Genomic DNA, 22,183 nt, shown 5'->3' with positions numbered 1-22,183 from the left:
AATCTATTGTTACAAAAGAGGGAAACTGCAGCTTCCCAAAGAGGGAAATCGAAGTGGCTTAGATGGTTTGGGGGTTAGCTACAACAGACAGACCTGGTCTGCAGTGCTGAGGGAGAGCGCAGGACAGGGAGAGCTATTCTAGTGATACAAAAGAACTGAAAGGAAGAACAGATGAGACAGAAAAGCGGTTGGGTATTTTCCTTCTTCTCAGCTGACAAGAGAAGAAACTGTTAACAACTGCTCAACTGGTACCTCACCTAAATTGCATGCATATGGATGATGATGAATGACCACATAAAAGCAACACTGTAGGTGAATCAAAAGGAGTTGAAAATTTCAGAGAAGAGAATCAAAAACCATAATACAAACTATTATTTACATTTCTTTTGTCACAAAAAGCAAACACAGGTTGATTTGCATGCCTTCAAGTTAAAAGGTCTTGAATATCTATTTTGTTTTATCCCAGTTGCATGCTAACCTCATTAGCATAGTTTGAGAGCATCCCAGGGGAGCATTAGTAACATGACTATCTGTGAAGACATGCAGGGTTCTCAGGGATTTTAATGGACCGCTTTTATATGCTTTTGCATTCATTAAAAAGTTTGCATTGTTTATTCCATGTGGAATTAGCAAACCCGATGGACAGCTACATAAAAAGTTTCAGGGAGAGAAGGTAGGATCTTCAGAACAGACATTCTCATGTAAATCCACACACACTACATTTTGCAAGTGTTCATGCTTTTCAATTGTACATGATCATTACAGGCTCTTCTCTTAAAGATTAGTGTATTTGATCATAGCTAATGTTTTCACAGTAATTTACTGGATGTGTAAATTTAAGAAAAATCCTAGACACCATTAGCTGACTGAAATAAAGATTCATAATTACATCAGTCAGACACGGTATCACTGTTGACTAATTCTGCAACTGAGTTAAGTGCCACTGAATAAAAGTGATTTAGTTTCTCACAAGAAGTAATTCTAAAAAAACGTGTGCTAGCATGGGAATTATTAAGCCCTTGAATGTAGCACAGCCTCTGTGCTCTCCTTTGTATATATTCAAAGACAGATTCACCTCCTTTAATAAAATCCAGACCACAACCTGCCTGCAGAACATCTCCAACGATCCCTAATCTATATCAAAGCTTATGAGAAAAGACAGCACAGGGAACGTGTGACTAGAGGTATGCACTACCATATCCATTTAACTTTCACCAAACAACAGCTACACAGCACTGGAAATGGCTGAAGTTTCATCAAATACAAGCTCCTGTTCTACAGTAAAACGTGTTATCCTGGGCAGTCATGTTTCCACAGCCCTTGGTATTATTTGCTCAGTTGAAGCTAGGAGGCCTATACATCTTTCTGTGATGATTAAAAAAACCCAGAATACGGAATACACAATAGAAGAAACACTACAAATGTGTTATTTATATGATCTGCCAGATTTCTGATTGCTCTGAACTTAATGGAAAAATTACCAGTGACTTCAAAGAGGCCAACATTTTATTAGACATTATGCTTATTGCTTCTGTTGGGAATGCAACAGAAAAGAAGAACATTATATTTAAATCAAAGCAATGTGAAATAGGGCAGGCATTTAAAAACATCTTCACCACCTACACAGCTACTGAGAAGTAAAATATTAATACGAAGAACGTAAATGTATACAACTAAAATCAAACAGTGCAAAGCAACCATGCCAAGATGAAGTGCCAGGACAGAAAAAATTGAATTCATTTCAGATGAACCAAATTAATCTACATGCTCAGTGAAGGAGAGGTGTTTAAAGTACTGGAGATCATCTGCACCTTTATCTACTGTATTTAGGCTGTTACAGTTTCACCGAATAAAGCGGACTCCTCGTGCCTCTCTGCTCTCTTCTGCAAGTCTGGCTTATCCAAAGGGCTTGACCAAAACTCTCCTTTTAAAACCAGTTGCATGCCCACTAGTTAACAGTGGGTTTGAGACTCTGCCAAAATCATGACTAGGCCTGAAAGTCTCTCCCTAACACCTGTGAAATTTAGGCGAAGCTTTGTGAGGGACTAGTGTTTCCCACACACCCCATCTAATTCAGACTTCCCTGGTAATACCTTGGCAGCCAAAATGTAACTACAGCATGAATTTTAATTAAGTTCCATTTAAATACTGATGGATATTCAGGGATTTCTACATTGGTTAGTGTCTTAAACAGTATAAGAGGTTAAAATAACTATTCTTTGAATAATAGAAAATATAAAAAAATACCAAAACACTTCAAAATGGAAAAATCTTCAAAAGTGGTTTTGCTTTTTTTAAGCCCAAAAGTGGTATATTCACTTTGGGGAAACAGAGCACTTTATTTCACTTAGTTGAACTTGGTTTTAAATTACACGCTGTGCACCGCCTCCAGGGGACTGTGTGTGTGTCTGACCCTGTTCTCCCAAGTGGACCACACACCAGAGTGGGATTTTGTTGCTGCTGTTTTAATTCAGCATGTTCTACAAGCCAAACATTTAAAGTGAGGTTGAACTGATCCAAAATAGAAATGTTTCACTTTTATTTTCCCATGGACACCTTGATTTTATAAATCACTCATCTTTACCAGCAAAAATATTGTTCCAATGGAAGATTTCTGGACAGTTCCAAAAGCTAATTTTTGGAATTCAGAAAGAGAAGTAACAAAAAAGCAAAACAAAGCAATACCAGGTCCCTTCATGGCAAACAGTAAGTACTAACATCTTCCCTCTACTTTTCTTGCCCAAATAAAAGAAGAATTTTTTTCCAAAAAACTTACTTTGAGAAATCCTGGAGAGAGGCACAAGCCAATTTCAAAAGCTCCAGCCAGAACTGATGCACAAATGTCCTTATCTGCTCTCTTCTATTCCTGTGCATTTCTCATTTCAGCAATCTTAATTTACTTTCCACTGACGATGCCTTAAGTGAAAATTAATACCACTGCTTAATGATTAAAGCAATTAGCCACCTTGCACTTTCTCAGTGTGCAGCTGATTAATTAAGTACATTGATTATAGAGAAAAATAAATGCTGCGGACAATGTGAGGTCTTTAGCTTGCAAAGCAAGTGTCTTTGGCAGCATCTCACGTTGCTTGCACACCAGGCACGCATTTAACTTGAAGATTATCCCTTTTAGGTGGTTCTAATCTAGAATAAAGCTGGAAACTTTCTGTAGCATTCATTGCTCTGAAAATAATCTCAGGCAAATGCAACTACAATATATTAGTATCTTATTGATTCCAAAAGAATTGTACTTTGTTTTTTACAGCCAGTATAAATCAGTGCCTCTCCCTGAAGAGACCAACATCAGTAGAGCAGCACCAACTCCAGCTATATAGATAGCGTGAAGCACCAAGCCCAGAATTTGCCAAGCATTCAGGGTCCAGATCTCTCACACTGGCTTCAGCAAAGCAGTTAGCAGAACATCTTTCAGTGAGAGAAATCCAGTTTTCAGCTGCAAACACAGGTCTGTATGTGGCACAAATCATCTCTCCTTAAGGCAATCACACCTCCTTTACAAGTTGCAGTCTCCTTTGCAGAAAAAGCCTCTTTCTATGCCCTCTGGCCATACGAAATAATCCAGAGAAATCATCTTCAAATTCTGTTTGCTGTTCCACCTTTTTAATTGAGTTGAAAGCTAGAAGGCTGTTATAACGTCTACCATTACAAAACATTTTTATCTTTCACAAAATAAGAAGACACTGACATCTCCTTTACATAGCACCATGGCTTCTCTCTCCCATTAGCAGTGCTTGTATTAATTAGCTATAAGGCAGAGAAGAGCAGCTGTGCAGTCATCTTATTTAGACTTCAGTACACGAGCACCACTGTGACATGTACTGCAAAACCAGTTACTGTTGTGAGCAGGGGAGGACTGTCTGCACAACCGCACTACGTTTTCCAAGATGCAAAGCATTTTCTCTATGTGACAAACCCAGGACACTCTTCCAAGTACACAAAGAACCTTATTTGCCTGGCTGATTTTATCAGAGAAGGCATCATCTCTTTTTCAGCCTTTCATACGTTCAGAGAAAAACCCCAGATTGCACAGAACAGAGAGATGAGCCCAGAAGCTGATCCTGCACAGAACAACAGAAAAAAATAGCCAAGTCTGAAACAGAGAACTTCATTCTTTTCCCAGTAACTTCTAATGTATGCCAGTGAAACTTCATTGTCTTGCATGTCCCAAACAATCATCTTTCTAAATGCCAAAACCAGCCCCTTAGCTGCATGAAGCCACCCGAGCAGCGCAAACAGCCCAGCAGAAGGCCATCAGTTTCAGTTGCTAAGGCATCCGTCAGCCTGGCATTTAAACACTTGATCCATCTTCCTATCCTGGCAAAAGAGAGGTTTCATTTTGTCTCAACAATTTCTTGATGAAATTTCTGCCACCATCTGCTTTAACAGCATGCATCAAACAGTGTGCTTACTGAATTTTCAGTGTTAGTAGAAGGATGTATTGGGAATTTATCCCAGGTTTTGGTTGATAATTTGAAATTGTTATGCTAGAGTTTATTTTAGAAAACCTGTCTGCAAAAAAAAACCAACTCCAACCAATGTGCTGGCTGTGTTGAAGCATCTGAAGCAGTTTATTCTGTTCTTTATTTTTTTGATAATGTAAGTGATACTTCAACACTGCAACTAAAAATAGGTACTAGCAAAATCACAAGCACAGAGTTTGCCCATAAAATACCGATGTATTAGCAGGAAAGGTTTATTGAAATTAAGTGTCTACTGCATGGGCTCAATAACCCTTTGAATGGCAGTGTAGGAAATGGCAGTCTCTGGCTCTTTTGAAAATCGTGCTGTAGGAATCGGATCTCCTATACCTAACTGAAATCACCCGCTGATGCCAGGCAAGTATGAACCTGACTTGCTATGGTTTGGCTTTACTGCTGATCCCCTGGGCTGATATTAATGACAGTGCTGAGACACTGGGAACTTTTCAAGGTCTTCAGAGGGTTTCCAACAAATTTCAGTCTTGGCAGGGTATCATTTTTCTTGCCACCAGTTATACGTGAACTCTGTTTGACTCGGGGAATTACATCAGCTGGGATTTCTGTGGGGCAGATCATCAGGGTCAAAGCAGCACGGTTCAGTAGATGTCAATGGAGCTTTGTCAACTTACAAAACCCCACAACTAGGCCCCAGTGACTTCAGTGGAGATACTGATGATTTATACCGGTAGATCACTGAGACCAGGCTCATGGCCTCCAGCACAATTTGCCGGTCCTTTTGGCAGCATGCAAGGAGGGCCAAGAAATACTCAGAAATTCACGCTAATGAAGGAAACACAGACTTTCTAAAAGATCCTTTATGCTGTTGCTAAGCTTCACTGCACATATTGCAGCATCTAATTTATTGCCTGTACTATTTTTTATTTCTTTCATGGCCGTAAAGATTATTCAATAATGTTTTTGTTCCTCTAGCAAACAATGGAAATTGCAGCTCATAACAGAAGTAGAACATTTCTCTGCTTCACTGCTTATGTGATAAGATAATTATTCCAAAAATATGCTTCTGCCTGCCTCTCAGCAAGGTGGGGGAAGCTGTTAGCATATTAGCTGGTGACAAGTTACCAAAAGTTGTGAGAGAGAGACTGCTTTGTGTTTGGAGATGTCACCAAAGTGGAAGGAGAAGACAGGTAAGGCTACCTGCTGTTCACCTTTGAGTAAGAAATAGTAGATGTCAGAAAACTTTGGCTCCAGAAAATCTTCCCTCATTCCTTACATGGGGCCTTTTTAGCTCAGCAAATCCTTTCCAGTGTACAGCTTGAGTGACAGCTGGGAAGGACCCTTGGAAGATGGAACATAAGGCTGTACCGTAAAGACACGTTACGGAGAAGACAGAAAGGGGAAGGATGGCAACAGAGCACCGCTAGGATGACTGCATGTTGGTTTGTGCAAGTTAAATATGTGCCATTCCAGATTTCAAAATCTTTTTTGTTACCTGAATGTTACATTCCTATCTGTTACTAAGAATGGCCGGACGATTCTCATTTCACGTGTATCGGTACTTTGTAACACAGTTACCTATTCACAGCCACCTCCCGTTCCCCTACAGTAAATGCTTGTCTTGTTCTTTCTTCCTCCGCAATTTCTTTAAGCAAGCTTTCAACTTCAGGCAGAGTTCAGACACTGAATTTTTTACTCCTGGCCCAAGTCTTTTGGTGGTCTCTCGTCTCTCCTCACTACTGCTGATCAGGGACAAACCCACTTACATGGGATGATCAGCTCCCTCCTGCTGTAAACGGTATAATGCAGCTACGCTGACCTTCACCAGCAGACGCTGGCCAAGTATAGAAGTACCACAATACAAACTGGTAAGAGAGAGAGATCAGCTTATGTTTCTGTTTGTGGCACAACAAAGCTCCATTTGCTCTCTAAAATTTTTCTTTAAAACGATGCACTGAGATTTGTAATGTATACACACACACGCACACACACACACCCCAGCTGCTGTTCTCCTCTTTTATTAGATATATCTAATACGCAGCCCTTGTTACTTCACTTTTCTTTCTCAGATGCCGTATCTTGCAGGAGTCAGTCCTGAAAATCGGTGGCTTTGTATGCACAGTCTGAGTTGAAAGAAAACCATGGAGTACACTAGGCTTCAGCTTTTTAATTATCAGTTCATAATGAAGGGTTCTCTTTGTGGGGAAAAAAATAATTTCCTGAAGGCTGAACCTCTGCAGGGTTTCCAAGGCTTGGAAGAAAATATTGATTGTTTGACAATGAGTCTCTCTGCATTCACGGTGCAGAATGGAAAATTCCAGCTTTGCCATAACCCCCTGATCCCAGAAAAGCAAGCAGCTATACTGCAGCAAGCTGGGAGGGGGTGCTGAGAAAGCAGTCCATCCAGACTGAGCAAGAACACTCCTTTCCACATATATAAATGCATTAAAAAGAGAAATAGATGATTTAAGTAGTAAAGCTCAGAAACTGCAAAGTAAAATATGGATAGAAGTGCACTCCATATGATAGGTCATAGCTCAGCAATTTGTAGGAGAAAATACAAATTATTTTTTTCTTTAGAAAGCTCTTTTTCTCTTCCCTGACCCTCCATTTTGTCTAAGTGCTAACACCCATTAATCTATTCAAGGAAGAAACCCAGAAAATCAAAAACATAAAAGCCAAATTAAACTGAGTAACCAATGCCAAGTTTTTATACTTGAAAATGCTCAAGTGCCAAAGACACCACCTTTGAGAGACTTTCTAATTGCTCCCAATTTTCAAGCAAGTTGCACAGACATTGCCAGGGTATGCAGGATTCACACTCTTGAGAAACACAATCTGTAAAGTTTTAATTTCCTAAAAATAAACAATATAACTTAAAAGAAAGCTGCTCCGAGGTGCAAGTGTCGTGAAACACCAAACGTGTAGTGTAGGAATTGTACAAAGGTGACTGCAATTGCTATGCCAGCTCAAACTGAGTTAACAACTCGTTCCTTGAGACTCGTAGCGTTGCATTTTTACATCTAACTGATTTTTCCTTCAGTTGAATTTAAGTCCTTGTCCTTAGTTCATGCCCAAATTACTACCTACTGGGAAAAAAGGCCCCCGTATTCTCTGAGACACAGAAGATGCTGTTAGAGCAGGACCTCCTAGGACTCAAGGATGCCTGCCCAGCCTTGTAGCGAGAGGAGGAGAGGCAAAGTCCAGGTGAAGCAAGCCCTGCAACTGCTGTTCTGTACCTGGGCACGGGAGGAGATGGCGGATTTTAGCAGCAGGAGCAAGAGCCAACCTTGCCCTTCAGGCAGTCATCTCTCAGACACAGCAACTGCAGCTGGCTCTGTGTGAGGAAGTGCCAGCACCTCTAACTGGTTACAAAGTTTACCCTTTTACCAGTTACCTTGCATATAATGTGTTAATTTACCAGCACATTTCCTTGCTGTGTCCTCTGGTATATTCAGCACAGGATTAAAAGTGAACGTTAGGCAATACAGACAAACTACGCAAACTCGAGCTTCTTTTTTTTTTTCCCCCCCTTTTTTCCCCTCTGTGCTGTGGTAGCCTAGAACCACAGATTTCATGTGATAGCTCATATTTAGTATTTCTGTATTAAAAGCATTGGGGAGATATGTCCTTTAAGACTATGATCTTTCAGATGGGGTTTCTGCTGGTCCTTTAAAGACTGTCTTACCAGCCACTTGCTCCTCAGTCTTTTCTCCTGTGTCTGACTATTGATCTGCCCTGCACAAGCCATGCCCAATTCTGCGCTCTGCATTGGCCAGACAATCTTTCTTTGTCCCTCCACAGCCTGATCATTGCCCCACTACTGGACCACTCCTTGCCTGGACAAAGTCATTCCTACACAAACCTTTTCAGATTCTCATCTCAAGATCAGTCTTCTCACAAGCCTCTCTTGACTGCCATGAAATGTTTGTTGTTCCCGTACCCAGACAGCTCTTCTCCAGTTTTCATCCCAGTGTTTCTTTTCTGAACTCTCAGACTTCTCTCCACCTCTAGTATTTTCTGGTTTCCTTGCATCGTATCTGTGCACTGTCATTCTCTGTGTCATTTTCCATTAATGTCCAGAATACTATTGCCACTCTAAAAACAATACATTTCTGCTAAGCCTGACAAGCATTTAACCCCTCAAACACAAAACATTTTTAGAATTAAAAGAGAAAACACTGCATTGCTGAGACACTTACTTTTAGTTTCTGGGCATGATCCTAGGTTCACTGTTGACAACAGAACAATTTGCTATTGTATCAGATACAGTGTACAGACTTTTTTGCTTGTTAGTTCAAAACATGATTTTCAGAACCAGAATATTCCCACATACTCTTTCCACACCTGCTGCTGAAAAGTGAGTGAAGAGCGCGTGCTTTACCCAAATCATATGCTAGAACATGCACACGGAGCACAATTCCTGCAAAGAAAATTACTGCCTTGTACAAACTTCCTTGTACAAACTTCTTTATTTGTATCAATTTATGGGAACAGCCTACTGAGTTACTCTTGGGAGAGAATTTTGCAGCCAGGGGACAGGGTTTAATTAGCTGCTATCTAGTTATTACACCAGTTCACAAAGAGTGAAACTGGCTGTCCTGCTCTTTACGTCTGTGGTCAGCTATTTCCCAAACTTCTTGCCCAAAGTAAATGCCTTCTTTATCCATTTATTCTCTACCAAATGCGCTTTGCTATTTGCAACAACAAACAGATTTTCATCCTGCGTGTTATTATTTTCCACATTGCAAGTATGTAGAAATAACTGTTTTACTCTTTGTCATTTTGGAGCTGCTCTCTCTGAACGGCTCATGTTTTAACCAAAATTTCCAGTTGTCTTTGTCTTCTTTTAATCAAATTGCCACTGCAAACTAAACCACGTTGCTCAGCTGAAGAAGCCTGGGCTTCCCTCAGGAAGCCACTGCCTGCAGGAGAATAGCAAGACCTAAAGCAGAGACACTGCAACCCCCCCTGGCAAGGAGCCACAGCTTCCTGAGCCTGCTGCCCACCAGCCTGCAAGCACAGCGTGAGGGCAGCGTACCACTAAGGCAGCCTACAGTGCATCAGTGCTGGGAGCCCTTGTAGATGCTTGGGGACAGGAGTGCTACCGTCAGTGGGGCTGGGGAGAGCCTGGAAGAATAAAGAAAGATAAAAATCCTCTAGTCTGAAGGTCTGAAGCCTGAGGGAGGTTTGAGGAATAATCAATGGACACAGCATGTGCTGAGAATACACAATCTGCCCTGCACACGCTTCGAAGCACTGGATCAAATCACCTGTTACAAAGGAATTAAGCTGTTCCTGGAGGTTTCAAAGGCTAATACGTGCCTTGCCACAGCCCACAGCTCCATGGCCCTCCAAGTGACAGGTGAATTATGCATCTTAATAGCAGGATTTAAAGCCGATTCCCAGGTTACTCATTCCTGTCCTAAATCCAGTAGTGCAAGCTGCGGCTTATTTAATGTGAGGCAGCACTGTCATTCCTCCGCAAAAAGCCTTGTCACCTTTCCATTCCCTGCACAGGCAGTCCCCTTTTTAGTCTGCTTCTTTCAGTGTGTAATTTATCATCTGTAAGATTAGCAGTTCAGCTGTACTGTTGTTCCACTCATTACTTAAAATTTTGTAGCAGAGGGACTATAACAATAAGAAAATCCACATTTTACAGAAAAGGTCAGCATGTACTTACGTAATTTGATGCAAGATCAGGATGCAGATAATCAATTCCTGCAATAAGATAATGACAGAACAGAAAGCAAAGGTTAAGAGTTTCAAATAGGATTTTCTATGATCACAGAACAAGACAAGAAAACTTTGCAACAATAGGAAAATGATCAAGGCAAATTATGCAACTGATTGAAGTGAGATTCCAGCTTTTAAATGTGGACCTTTAAACTGGTGTACCATTTCTGGTGCAGTCCCAGCTCAGAATTTTCAATCATTTATGTTAAAATCTAGGTGCCGATTGAAAAGGTAAGCTCAGTGACAAAATTTATTGACCTGTTTTGTAGACTAGATGATATTTACTTATTAAGGTTAATTTAAATCACAATTTATCTTTGCAACTCAAAGCACACCAAAACTAACAAGATCAGTAAGCAGTGGATCAGTACAGGATGGAGTATTTTTAACCACTGAAAACTGTCATCTAAGTAGACAGAAAATTACCTAATCTAGACTTGGGCAGATAACTAAGGCAAATATTTTGGATTATGTATATGAAAGAACTTCTAATGTTAGATTAGACCATTTTAGCAAATCTCTGAGCACAGGCAGCACACCTTGGTAGTGTGCTAAAGATTATCACAGTGCAGTGGTGTGGAACATACTCATTCTAATGCATGGTATCTTTCTACATATGGCAAATACACAAATCCCAGTGGATGGTGTAACAGAAGCTGCAGATCTACACTCGGATGGGATAAGCTGACCAGTTAAAACATACAAAGAAATGGCCACCAATCTCATATTACATTTTGATCATTACTCTATCCCACGTCACCAACCACCACAGTATTACATGCTCAATTTTATCTCCAAGGAGGATGCTGTTATGCTGGTTATTCTGATGAAATGAATACCTCCCATTATTCAGGGTCCTTAGCACTAGATTTGCATGAAAACACCCTTGTATCTGTGGAGAGCCTTACTGATCTAAACGGCCAGATGGACAGCATCTGACAACAATGTCCAGATGGGCAGCAAAAATCTCAACAAAGAATCATGGTATTCAAGTGCTCTCTTCCACAGTTACTGGAAGTGAATATAAGGCAAATTAACCCCTTCTCCAAAAGCTGTACCTGATGGGCCAACAGCTTTATTTGACCTGAAGCTCAAATAGTTTGCCATCATACCCATCACAGTCAGGCCTAGCTATTCTGAAAGCCAAGTCCTGTCTCTGGGATCAGGGAAATTGAGTTTTCACATGACATCATGTAAGAGGTCATGTCTCATGTGATTGATCTCTCTTCAACATGCAGATGTCTGAGTCTCCTTTCTTAAAGACTTCCACAAAAACCCTGCCTTGGGAATAAGCAGATGAGGAACAGAATTAAGTGAGGACAGATCTCAGCTGACTCTAGAAAACATTCATGGATCCAGACATTTTACTTACTTGTTTTTAATATTATTCAGTCACCATAAAAGGAAAACATTCAAAAAAATGTAGCCCAAAGAAAAGTGCTGAGAGACTGCACAGAATTCCTGTACTTCAGCAAAGAACCCATGAGAACAGCTGTGACTTCAACCGTACCTTTTATCTTTTTCTTCTCTGAACTTAACCTCAAATTAGTAATATATTTAATATGCAGGTCTTTATTGACATTCAGAATCAAAGTGTTTAATTATTTCAGCTGTCAAGTATGACTTTGAGAATAACGTAACCCAGAAAATGTTTTCTTAAATAGTTTTTGCACAGCAATTACATTCCCCAGTCAGTGCCTACAGAAGTCAAGGGGAGTCTCTCCTTTGGCTTAATGGCCATTATGGTGTGCCCTGGAAGATATCTGAGTGATAACTGCAAACTATTTTTAAAGCTTGGTTATCCATGCTACAGTACCCCTAGTGAAGTCTTTATAATGTATTTTCCCTGAAGATCTCAAAGTCTTTACGGAGGCTGGTAGTCTTGCCACTATAAGCAATCCATTATTACTTTTTAATCTTTTCTTTTTTTTTTTTTTTACTTTGATTATATGGAAAAAGCGACTTTAAAAATATTAAATTAGCACTCAGTCTTCACTTACCATCATCCATAATTCCTATGGTTACTCCCTTCCCTGTGTATCCCAGCTCCCACGCTTCAGCTACGTTAAGGTCAAGTCCAGGAGTCCCATCTGCTTGGCCAGTGTTAATCTAATACATTAGTGAAAAAGAAGAATACTCTCTTTTACTTGACAGATACATTTCCACAGCCGCTGAATTTTGCTTTATGTCTCTGCATGTATCTTTTGGTATGGAAAATATATCCCATTTGCTTTGGAGTGCACATCTGTACATAATCATATCTACTGCAATAATGCAGCGGTAAAAAAACCTAAACCAAAACAAACTAAAAAAACAACTCTGGGTAAATTCACTTCTTTGTGGTTTATAAGATTTTATAAGACTCCTACTTAAGCCCGTCAGGGCAGTGGGTCAATCCAGAAAAAGTTAGATCAATAGATTTTACATAAGACTTTTTACGAGCAGGAAATACTTTTACTCTTGAAAGGACAGATCAATGTTCATGACCACTGGGTTTAGTACCAGAAACAACATCTTTGATAACCAAGTGGGCCCTTCTTTAAGCAGGAAAGTTCACTAGATGAACTTCAAGAGTCCTTTCCAACCTTGTGTGTGTGTGATTCTATGGTTCTGCAGTACAGGCAATCCCCTGTTTCATCAGGCATTACTCATGTTCCCCAACCTCATTCACAAATTTCTCAAGTTCCAGGAGAAAAGTAATACAGCTTTTGCTGCTCCTGATGCAAAATTTTTCAATTTTGTGTCAGACACATCTCACTTCAAAACACATTTTAGTGTACTTTATAATCTCAAAAATTTATAGCTTCATAAAAATGTCATTTTTATCACTGCAATATTTTGATAGAAGTACCAGAAAGAAGTGAGTTAATCCACACTTTAGTTTATCATCTCATTAAGAACGAAGCCCCATCTATGCTAATGGGCCTTCATTCATCTGAAAACTCTTGTCGCCTTAGAGCGGAAAAAAACCCTAATAGTCAGCCATGTCAGATAGAGTCATAAAAGATAAGAAACAGATTAAAAGGAAAGAGAATAACAAACACTACTCTTAAGCAAAAAGACCTTTCTTAACTTAACAAGGCAGTACATTGACTAAGTATTTAATCATAAACAGGTTGCAACATTAAAAACTAGCCAACATTATCAAATTTTTTAATAGAAAAAATGATTTTGGCTACTTCTATGTAAAAGTTTAATTTTTCTTTTGAGATTGAAGACTTCTCCCTACAAAATATGACACATTAAAAATGAAACAATTTAACAAAATATTAATTTCTTTTGACATTAGCTTAAGCTAAAATTCATCAGTTTTCAGCTGTTCTGCTTCTGACAGAAGAAAATAAATTAGAGTTCAGATTTCCTTAAGAAAAGAAAAACCTCAACTTTTTCTAGCCAATACACTAGAACTTTTTTTGAAATTCTATAACAGTATTTTACCTGGCAACAGCTCAAAGACATGATTCATATGCAGTTTTAGGGGTCACATCAGCACACCAGGAATGCCCACAGGACACCAATACAGTTCTCTTTCAAGCCTTCTAAGGATCTTTCCGTTGACTGAAATGAAATTTAGCTCTTGAAATGTGCTGGGTCCTCCCAGCATAAAAGAGGTACAGTTAAAAACAATAGGACCGAGCCTTGGGTCCATTCCCAAGTTTTTGTGACATACAGGGGAAGAACTCTTGCAAAACATTGCAACAGCACAGAATGGCTTGAATGCCAATTATTTAGTTACGATTACTGTGATTTTCTTTCAAAACTTACCAGGTACCATTGCTTGGTAAATAAAGGATCATTCATGTTGATGTCAATGTCATTGATGTCTCTGTATCCTCGCTTCCTTCTGCTGAAGCCTTCCTGTTGCACAGCTTTTCGTACCTGGAAAGGTTAATTTTTACATCTTCAGCTCAACATCCTTAACTACTTATACAAAGACTTTTTTAGCCTTGCTTTCACGAGAGGTAAGGCTTATGAAATCACACTGTTTGTATCTGTGTCATTCATTTGCAACTTCTAAACCGGTAACTGATTTCAGTGAAAATTTGCAAAGAGGTAGAGAGCTCCAGGACTACTACAATGGCTATGTGGGGCAGAGACACCCACAAGTGTCCTGCCTGGAGGAAGGCTACAGCTTGAACATGTTTCAGGCTCCCACCTATCTGCATAAGAAAGAGCCCCTATCCAGGCATCATTATTATCATGGATCTTCTTGCCATACATTACTTTTCCACTGCCAGCAAAATCAAAACATTGTTGTTAATAGAAGCCAGAATTATTTAACTAATTGCCAGTATGTCACTGTTTCAAGCTGCTGGCATTTGATAACATGAGGATGCAGGTCTCAACCACGCTTTTACTTTTTCAGATTTTTCTCCAGGGCATTTTCAGAGTATTACATAGCCTTTCCTGCCAAACAGATTTGCTGGGAGAAAAAAAATCTGGTGTTGTGTGCTTTCGGCATACTCCTGAGGTTCTCAAAAAACACGTCTTGTAAAGTGATCTACTTTACTGCAAGGAAAATCCCTGAAATAAGTGATAAATAAATATACTGGCAAGAAAAACTACATGGCAAAAAAGCCACTAAGCTGACCACACTGGCTGAAGTATAAGATATGAAAATGCTGGTTATGAAACACAAATAGCTATAGGTTTTTTTAGAGATCTTTTTCTTTATGAAGAGCAAATCCATAGAAACATTTAAGTAAGCACTGTAAAAAATCAGAAAAGTCAGACACACAAATATACTTGGAGGCAGGAACTACACATGTCAGACCATAATCATGTTATTTGTACCCACATAAAAGAGCACTCCTAAACGAGACCACTGAATGGTTGTAATTGGAGTTATAATATCTGCTAACATATTCTCAGACCTTGCAGAAGTGCTGTCAAGTTTGGCATGCTCTTTTTGTATTCTTTAGCCTAACACTTGGAATGAAGACAGCATGAAGAGTCCCAGCATTTAATTAAAAAGAAAAAAATGTTAAAAAAATCTAGCCTTGATCAAGGAGAAATGCTTAAAACCATAAACTAAGCACACCTTGAGGTGTGCTGCAAGAAGGCAGTAATACCACCAACATTTCCTTGGCATTTTCTTGAAAAAAATGCATGGTTATTAAATAAATCTAATAACTCAGAGAACCACTTCTAGACATGTGGCTTTGGCATTTCTGATTAAGAATACACATACAGGAGTCATACTGCTGTGTCACAGTAATTCATACAGTGTCAGTGAAAATCAACAGAGGAGAAATTCATTCAAAGGCTAAATCAGATCTTAGGTCAGTTGAGTCATTCTTGGAGGTGTCCTTCTGTCTCCGTTAATTAAAGCAGAAGCCTCAAAATACAGTGCTCAGTGAGGTGCCTAAGGCTCAGATGAAACTGGGATCTAACTGATGGGGGCTAAAAGCTATTTTCCTCACAGCTATATTGCTTCACTATAACCCTGAAAACTGAATACCAATTCATAGTGAGCAGGATGGAGCAGTGTGCCCTGAAAAGGCAGTGTCAAACGTGCCTAAAATTCTACTTGCATGAATTCTAACTCCTAAAGGTACCAAATGATATAATACTGAACTGGTGGGTGCTTTACCAAATGATAAAATACTGAATTGATTGGTGCTTTCATTTATATGTATGTTTCTGTTACTTGCGCAGGTTCATTAAAAGCGGAGCAAATTGAAAATAAAGAAAAAAACTGATACAAAATAAGCTGGAAGGAGAACACTGATTAAGCAGGACCCACGCTAGGTGTACTTAGTGGTGCCAGGTACCTGTACAGAGTGAAGAAAGGTATAAGCATACTGTTTGATACCTCTAAGATAAGGCTCAGTGATGCCATGGAGACAACAGAGCAATCACCTGTCATTATGCTTTCCTCCGTTACCACCCCTGCCTCTCTGCTTGCGACTACAAACCCTGAGCTGTCACCACAGAAAATAATTATGAACAGAAGCCAACCCTCACTTAGAGGGATGCCAGAGAAAAAGATTTCATGCGTTTGCGCTCCCACGCAAGCTTGCTGGCTCTGCAGGACATGCTGCATTAAGGCACTGAATTAGGATTTAGTACAAAAGGATTTCTGCTAATTAAAAAGCAATGCTGCGGAGCCCTGGCTTTTCTTTAAGACAACCTGGAGGAAGTGAGGGAGCAATTTGCAGAAATAGCACAGGCTGCTTTCCCGCTTCAGGATCATCTCATTTGTCTGATTTGTTCCATCTTCACAACAAAACACAATTTATTTTTTGTATTGTATTATATTACATTATATTATAATTTCCTGAGACAAGGAAATATACCCCTCGAGGAGTTATAACCCTCTCTGAACTAAAATCACTCTGTAGGCTGTTTTCTGAATAGTTCACATGGAGAAAAGGAGTACAGGATGTTAACTAGCCACAAATGTAAATTCAGAGGCTTCTTTTTCACTACAGAATTAAGGGTTTTTTCCCTTTGGTAACTCATAACCATCAGCTCACAAGCATCCAGAAAAGGTTGAGCATTTCTGTCATGAAATAAGTTGAAAGCTTTGGGTAAGACTGTGGTAGTTTCTCACTTAGGTAAGCTATAAATTGCCTCTATTCAGTTGCCTTGTATGAGGATCTCAGCCTGAATGTAAGATCTCGCCTTTCTCCTGATGAAAACGTATCTAGAAGGCAATGATCCCACGAGCAGACAACATCCATATATTCCAGAAAAAAAGCCCAACAGAACAAACTTTGAAAATGATAATGGAAATCCAATGATTTGAGTGGAGAACCGCCCATTTAGGGCTGCAGATAGCTGACTCGGAGAATCCTAGTCTTCTTGCCAATTGGATATCTACAGCAGAAAAATGGTGTTTTCTAGAGCTGGGAACTTGTGCTTTCATATCTAGTCTGGATCAGGAGAGGGATCACATCTGATTCTGCTTTTATCTTCATTTTCTCCTTACAGGAGATGAGGCTGTCCCATGACATCAGTAATATGAATGCATTAAGTGTCATGTCGCAGCTAGTATGTTTCACAAACACACACAGGAGAGAACAGCTTTGCATGCGCAACGGTAGAAAATCATTGGAAAACGTTCTGATCTTGTAACAGCCATAATCCCATATGCCTGTGTCAACTTCAAACCTTGACTCCAGCCCTCAATCCAATGCACAATGCAACCTCACACCATCTTTTAAATACTTTTTTCTCTACCTGAAGCAGGAAAGATCATATTCATAAGACTCAGGGTTCTGATAATTGCATCTCTAAATTATTTGAGCCTGTGAAGCATGATACTTATTAGAACCTAGCGATGGAATGAGATTTTCTTACTAAAATAGTATGAATTTTACTGTCTCAAAATCAGGCTTATTTATCAGCATTAACAGCCTTTTGTTTATTTCATTCTTAATTCATTTATTCCTTTTTCATCAGGATACAGGATTAAGTAGAGAGCAAAATCTGAGCATCTACTTTATTAGCATGTGACTAAATCATGCAAAAGTTATTAGCTGTGTTGTAATGAGAATAAAGGTCATGTATGAACGAAGGTAGCCTATGGACAATAAGATCTTCATAAGGAAAAAAGGTTCAAGTATTGATTTTTAATATACTTGTACTTATGCATGGCGCATAAAGTCACTTGGATAATAATAAACCAGCAGGATACTGATGCAGAACAAATCAACAGAATAATCAATTGACTGCAATACTGCTCAGGGAGGGCCAGAAACCGCAGCACTAACTGTGCTCTATGCTCCTATGAATGCCAAAATAATCAGCCCCTCATTTTGACAGAACAGGGTTAATTGTACTGGTGAGCTCCTGCAGTTAAATGGCTCTGTTATACTAAGCATAAATGACAGATTTACTGAATTATACCAGCGGGTGCACAAAAGTGGAACAGTACATGGAACTCCAACCTGAAGAATCAAGAACTTCAGGACAGGAGAATTTGGACCAAATTCCAGAGGCAACATGCAGTCCCACTGATGACATCTAATAGGCATGGCTTTAAAACAAAAACAAAACAAACAAACCCAAACCAGAAAACCAACATAGCAGTGAGATGACCAGCCAAAGGAAGCAGTGGTTCTTCTTACTCTAAAGCTTCAGGGTCAATACAGGTCTGTTCCTGAAGGTGACTAAAGAAGTTGGAAACTGATCGCCTGCATTTGTAATAGAATCATTTAGGTTGGAAAAGACCTTTGAGATCATCAAGTCCAACCATTAAACCAGGACTACCAAGTCCATTACTAAACCATGTCCCCTAAGCACCACATCTACGCATGTTTTTTAAGTACCTCCAGGGATGGTCACTCAACCATTTTCCTGGGCAGCCTGCTCCAATGCTTCACCACCCTTTCAGTGAAGAAATTTTTCTGAATATCCCATCGAAACCTCCCCTGGTGCAACTTGAGGCTGTTCCCTCCTGTCCTGTCCCTCATCACCTGGGAGAAGGGACCGACCCCCCTGTCAGGAGCTGCAGAGAGCGATAAGGTCCCCCAAGTCCTCTCCAGGCCAACCCCCCCCAGGTCCCTCAGCCGCCCCCCGTGAGCCTGGTGCTCCAGCCCCGTCCCCAGCCCCTGCCCGGCTCTGGACACGCTCCAGCCCCTCAGCGTCCCCCCTGCAGTGAGGGGCCTGAAACACCCCAGGGTGCGAGATGTGGCCCCACCAGTGCTGAGGGCCCTTCCCCGCCGGGCAGTTCCCAGCCCCTGCCCCAGCCTGCAGCTGCGGGGGGCTGGTGTGACCCTCGGGCAGGGCCCGGCACTGAGCCCTGTGGAACCTCACCCCATCGGCCCGGCCTGCCCAGACCCCCCTGCAGAGCCTCCTGCCCCCCAGCAGGTCAGCGCTCCCCCAGCCTGGTGCAGCTGGGAACTGGCTGAGGGTGCGCTCGATCCCCTCATCAGCGATAAACAGAACTGGCCCCAGTACTGGGCCCTGGGGAACACCACTGGTGACTGGCCGCCGTACAGGGACTCCTTCCCCGAGCTATCTTGCCACTCCTTGGTAGGTGCAGTTAGAGCCGCTACCACAAAGATGTAGCAGCTGTTTAAGCACAAGTCCTTTGAAACTACAAAGCTTATCAACACAACCTTTGCTGCCATTTCTAAGCAAAGGACAGAGGAAGACTTTTCTTCTTTTTCAATTTGAAAGATTTCATTGAAGTAAAAACACGTCTTTCCATCAAAATACTTTTATCACTCTTGCTTTATACATTTTTAAATGGCTATTTTCATAATGACAAACACAGACAGCATAAGAATTGCTTTGATTTCTAGGTGAAGTAATGTCAACTGTAAAATACATCCATTTTTCATTGTTCTTACCATGTCTCTAACTTGCTGTTACTTCTTTCTTTTGTTACTAGTTGAAACAGTGTTGGATATCAAGGACCTGCTGGGGGTTTTTTTGTTTATTACGCTTAGATGTTCTGGACCAGTTCTAGTTTTCTACTTTCTCTAACCAGCCCCATTTACCTGCCCAAACACTTCTAGGTTTATATAGACCATAAGCAGATACTAAAGCCTCTGGATACTTACACTGTCCCCAGGCATCCCTCTTGGGATGTCTTCTCAGTTTTACTTGACTCCACCTTGTGCTCTTTGAACTTCCCACCCCCTTTCTCTGGACATGGTATTGCGAAGTGTCACACTTCCAGTAGAACAAAACAGGGACAAAATACTGCACCATTAAAGTGTGACAAAACTGTCACTGATTGCCTTGCACAGCAAATCACGGGGTAGTTTGGGCTGCTTACTAACTTTCTCTGCAAAACCCACTGCAAATTAAAACATTAGAGGTATGGCCATTTAGGAAACTGCCCCAGAAGTTCCATATCAATCAAACAACAATAAAATATGAAGGTGAACAGGCTGAACTCAAAGGTTCCCCTCAGGCAATTAACCTTTCTTGATGGAAATGCAATTTAAAGAACTTGTGTTTCAACCAAGTTCATATTTTACAAAAAAGTATGCAAGAACTGACTTGCCTCTACCTTGTTTTGTGACCTTTTGTTTTCCTGATATTAGTTCAGTGCTTGGTAAATAAGGAGCTTTCAAAAATAAAAGAAAGGGAAAAGAAATCAATATTTTTGTCCATTTAGCAGGCCTCTCACAGTTCAGTGACATTCAGGAAGCAGTGAGTAAAGAGAGAAGGAATCAATGTGTAAGAGGAGGCTGCAGATCACATTCAACCTGCTCAGCTAAGCAATCAATAGCGCTGCTCTAGCTGCTACTTTGAAATGTGAGTTGTTTAGGCTGCAATGTAAAATGAATGCTGAGTAGGGATGGTCTGCAATGGAAATGCCAATCTAGTAAAACAGAAATTTTCATAGGATCATGCCCTCTTTGACAAAGTTTTTTTGTTCTGGGATAGAATTTATTAAGGGGAAAGACTGAGACAGCAAAATAAGCCCTGTATATCTTGATATGCAGCGCACTGCCTCAAGAACAAGCAAACTGCTTCACACCTCTGCTCTCTCCTCAGTTTGGCATGAGGGCTGTACCAGGATCTACACTATCACAGGTGCTAGCTATTCTAGGAACTCCGTTCTTATTTCCAATTTTTTCACTGCTTAAACAAGCCAACAGGAGAGCAGGAGCATTTCTGAAATCTTAAGATGTTTCCAAAAGGAATGAAAAACTGCTTATTCTACATGGAGAAGCTGACATTACAATTTCTGGTATGTAACAACAGAAAAGTAAAAGTAATTCACATTTCAAACAATGTCTTATTGCAAGACAGCAGGACAGTCACTACAGTTACAAAATCAAAGACCTCTGTTAAGAAAGAAATTTCCCAGTGATGGGCTATAACTGCAGGCATTGGTCTCTCCAGTGGATCTGGAGAGGCTGCAAACCACAGGGACACTTTATCAGCAGCTTGTGGGTAAATTTCACACTTTGCTGTCTCACCAGTTACATTGGGCCACAAAAATGATCAGTCTTTCAAATTAATCAGAATAACCACCTCTCAGTGCAGGTGTAAACAGCAGCATGCCTGGTGACAGAAAACAAAATTGGGCTCCGTGTACGTAGAGCACTATTGACTGCAGATCCTCCCTTCTTAGCTGCAAAATTGGTTGCTACAAGTCACACTTTTCTCTTCTTTTACATCCCTTTGCCAAGTACTGCAGATACGCCTTTCTTAAAACATCATGTTAGGAAAAAACCCACCATTTTCTTCTTCTTCCACAGTAGAAGTCTTTTCATGGAGTGCTTTTCATTATTACAAAGGCCACCATCAAGCTTTGAGATGATATTCAAAGTAGGTCTACGTTACATTTGCAACCTCTCTGTGGTATAAAAGGGGTTTTGTTCAAATGGGAATCAGGCCCAGTTCATCTTTAAGACTGCAAACCTTTTGGCATTGAGACTAGCTTTTGCTTATATCTGTGCAATACAAAGAAAAGAGGTGCTCAGATGATGCTGAATCTTTTAATTTAATAATTTACTCTTTATCGTCATTTGTTCATTTATATCTTTGGATCATTTCTTATATTCCTGGGCAGACTTCCAGCAAAGGACTTTCCTCCTGCTCCACAATAGCTCACTGGTCCTACAAGGAGAGAGGTACTACAGAGTCCACCTTTATATAACCACCTTTTTAAAGATTCCATGAGTATGGTTGCTGCTTCCACACAAGCAATGAATATCTGATACATCCCAAGAGAACAGGAGTGCTCACAGGCTAAAGATTCCTCTAACTCTGTTGATTATTAGTTAATTTATTTCATGAAGAAAGTCTCCAGATAAGTGGGGACTGTCAGAAAATATCACTTTGGGAAAAAATCTGTTCAGTTTGGTTTGTATGGGAAGACTCAACTGCCAGGTAAAGTTACTATCTTTGTTGAAGCACACCCTTGACTCACCCTGATGCATAAGAGACTTCTTGTAAACACGTGGATTTGCCTACTAATGCCCGAACACATTTTCAGTCATAAAGCATCATTTGTAGCAGCTTTACCTCACTTCATGTATTACCTTTCTAAAGATGCCATTTTGCTTTACAGACATAGACGT

General features: G+C 40.3%; 1 protein-coding gene across 1 annotated transcript in view; it reads right to left on the bottom strand.

Annotated features, from left to right (window-relative positions):
* PCSK2 (proprotein convertase subtilisin/kexin type 2) overlaps positions 1 to 22,183 on the bottom strand; it is a 107,568-nt gene that overhangs the window by 39,974 nt on the left and 45,411 nt on the right. Inside the window, exons 3-5 of the mRNA XM_037405791.1 lie at positions 13,953 to 14,066; positions 12,188 to 12,296; positions 10,135 to 10,172 (exon numbers count right to left, since the gene is read on the bottom strand). Of these exons, the coding sequence (XP_037261688.1) occupies positions 10,135 to 10,172; positions 12,188 to 12,296; positions 13,953 to 14,066 (261 nt within the window). The remainder of the gene's footprint in view (positions 1 to 10,134; positions 10,173 to 12,187; positions 12,297 to 13,952; positions 14,067 to 22,183) is intronic.

The sequence above is a fragment of the Falco rusticolus genome, chromosome 12 (genome assembly GCF_015220075.1).
Source record: "Falco rusticolus isolate bFalRus1 chromosome 12, bFalRus1.pri, whole genome shotgun sequence".
NCBI classification, from domain to species: Eukaryota; Metazoa; Chordata; class Aves; order Falconiformes; family Falconidae; genus Falco; species Falco rusticolus.
The sequence above is the reverse complement of the archived record's forward strand: the minus strand, read 5'-3'. Positions and strand labels throughout refer to the sequence as shown.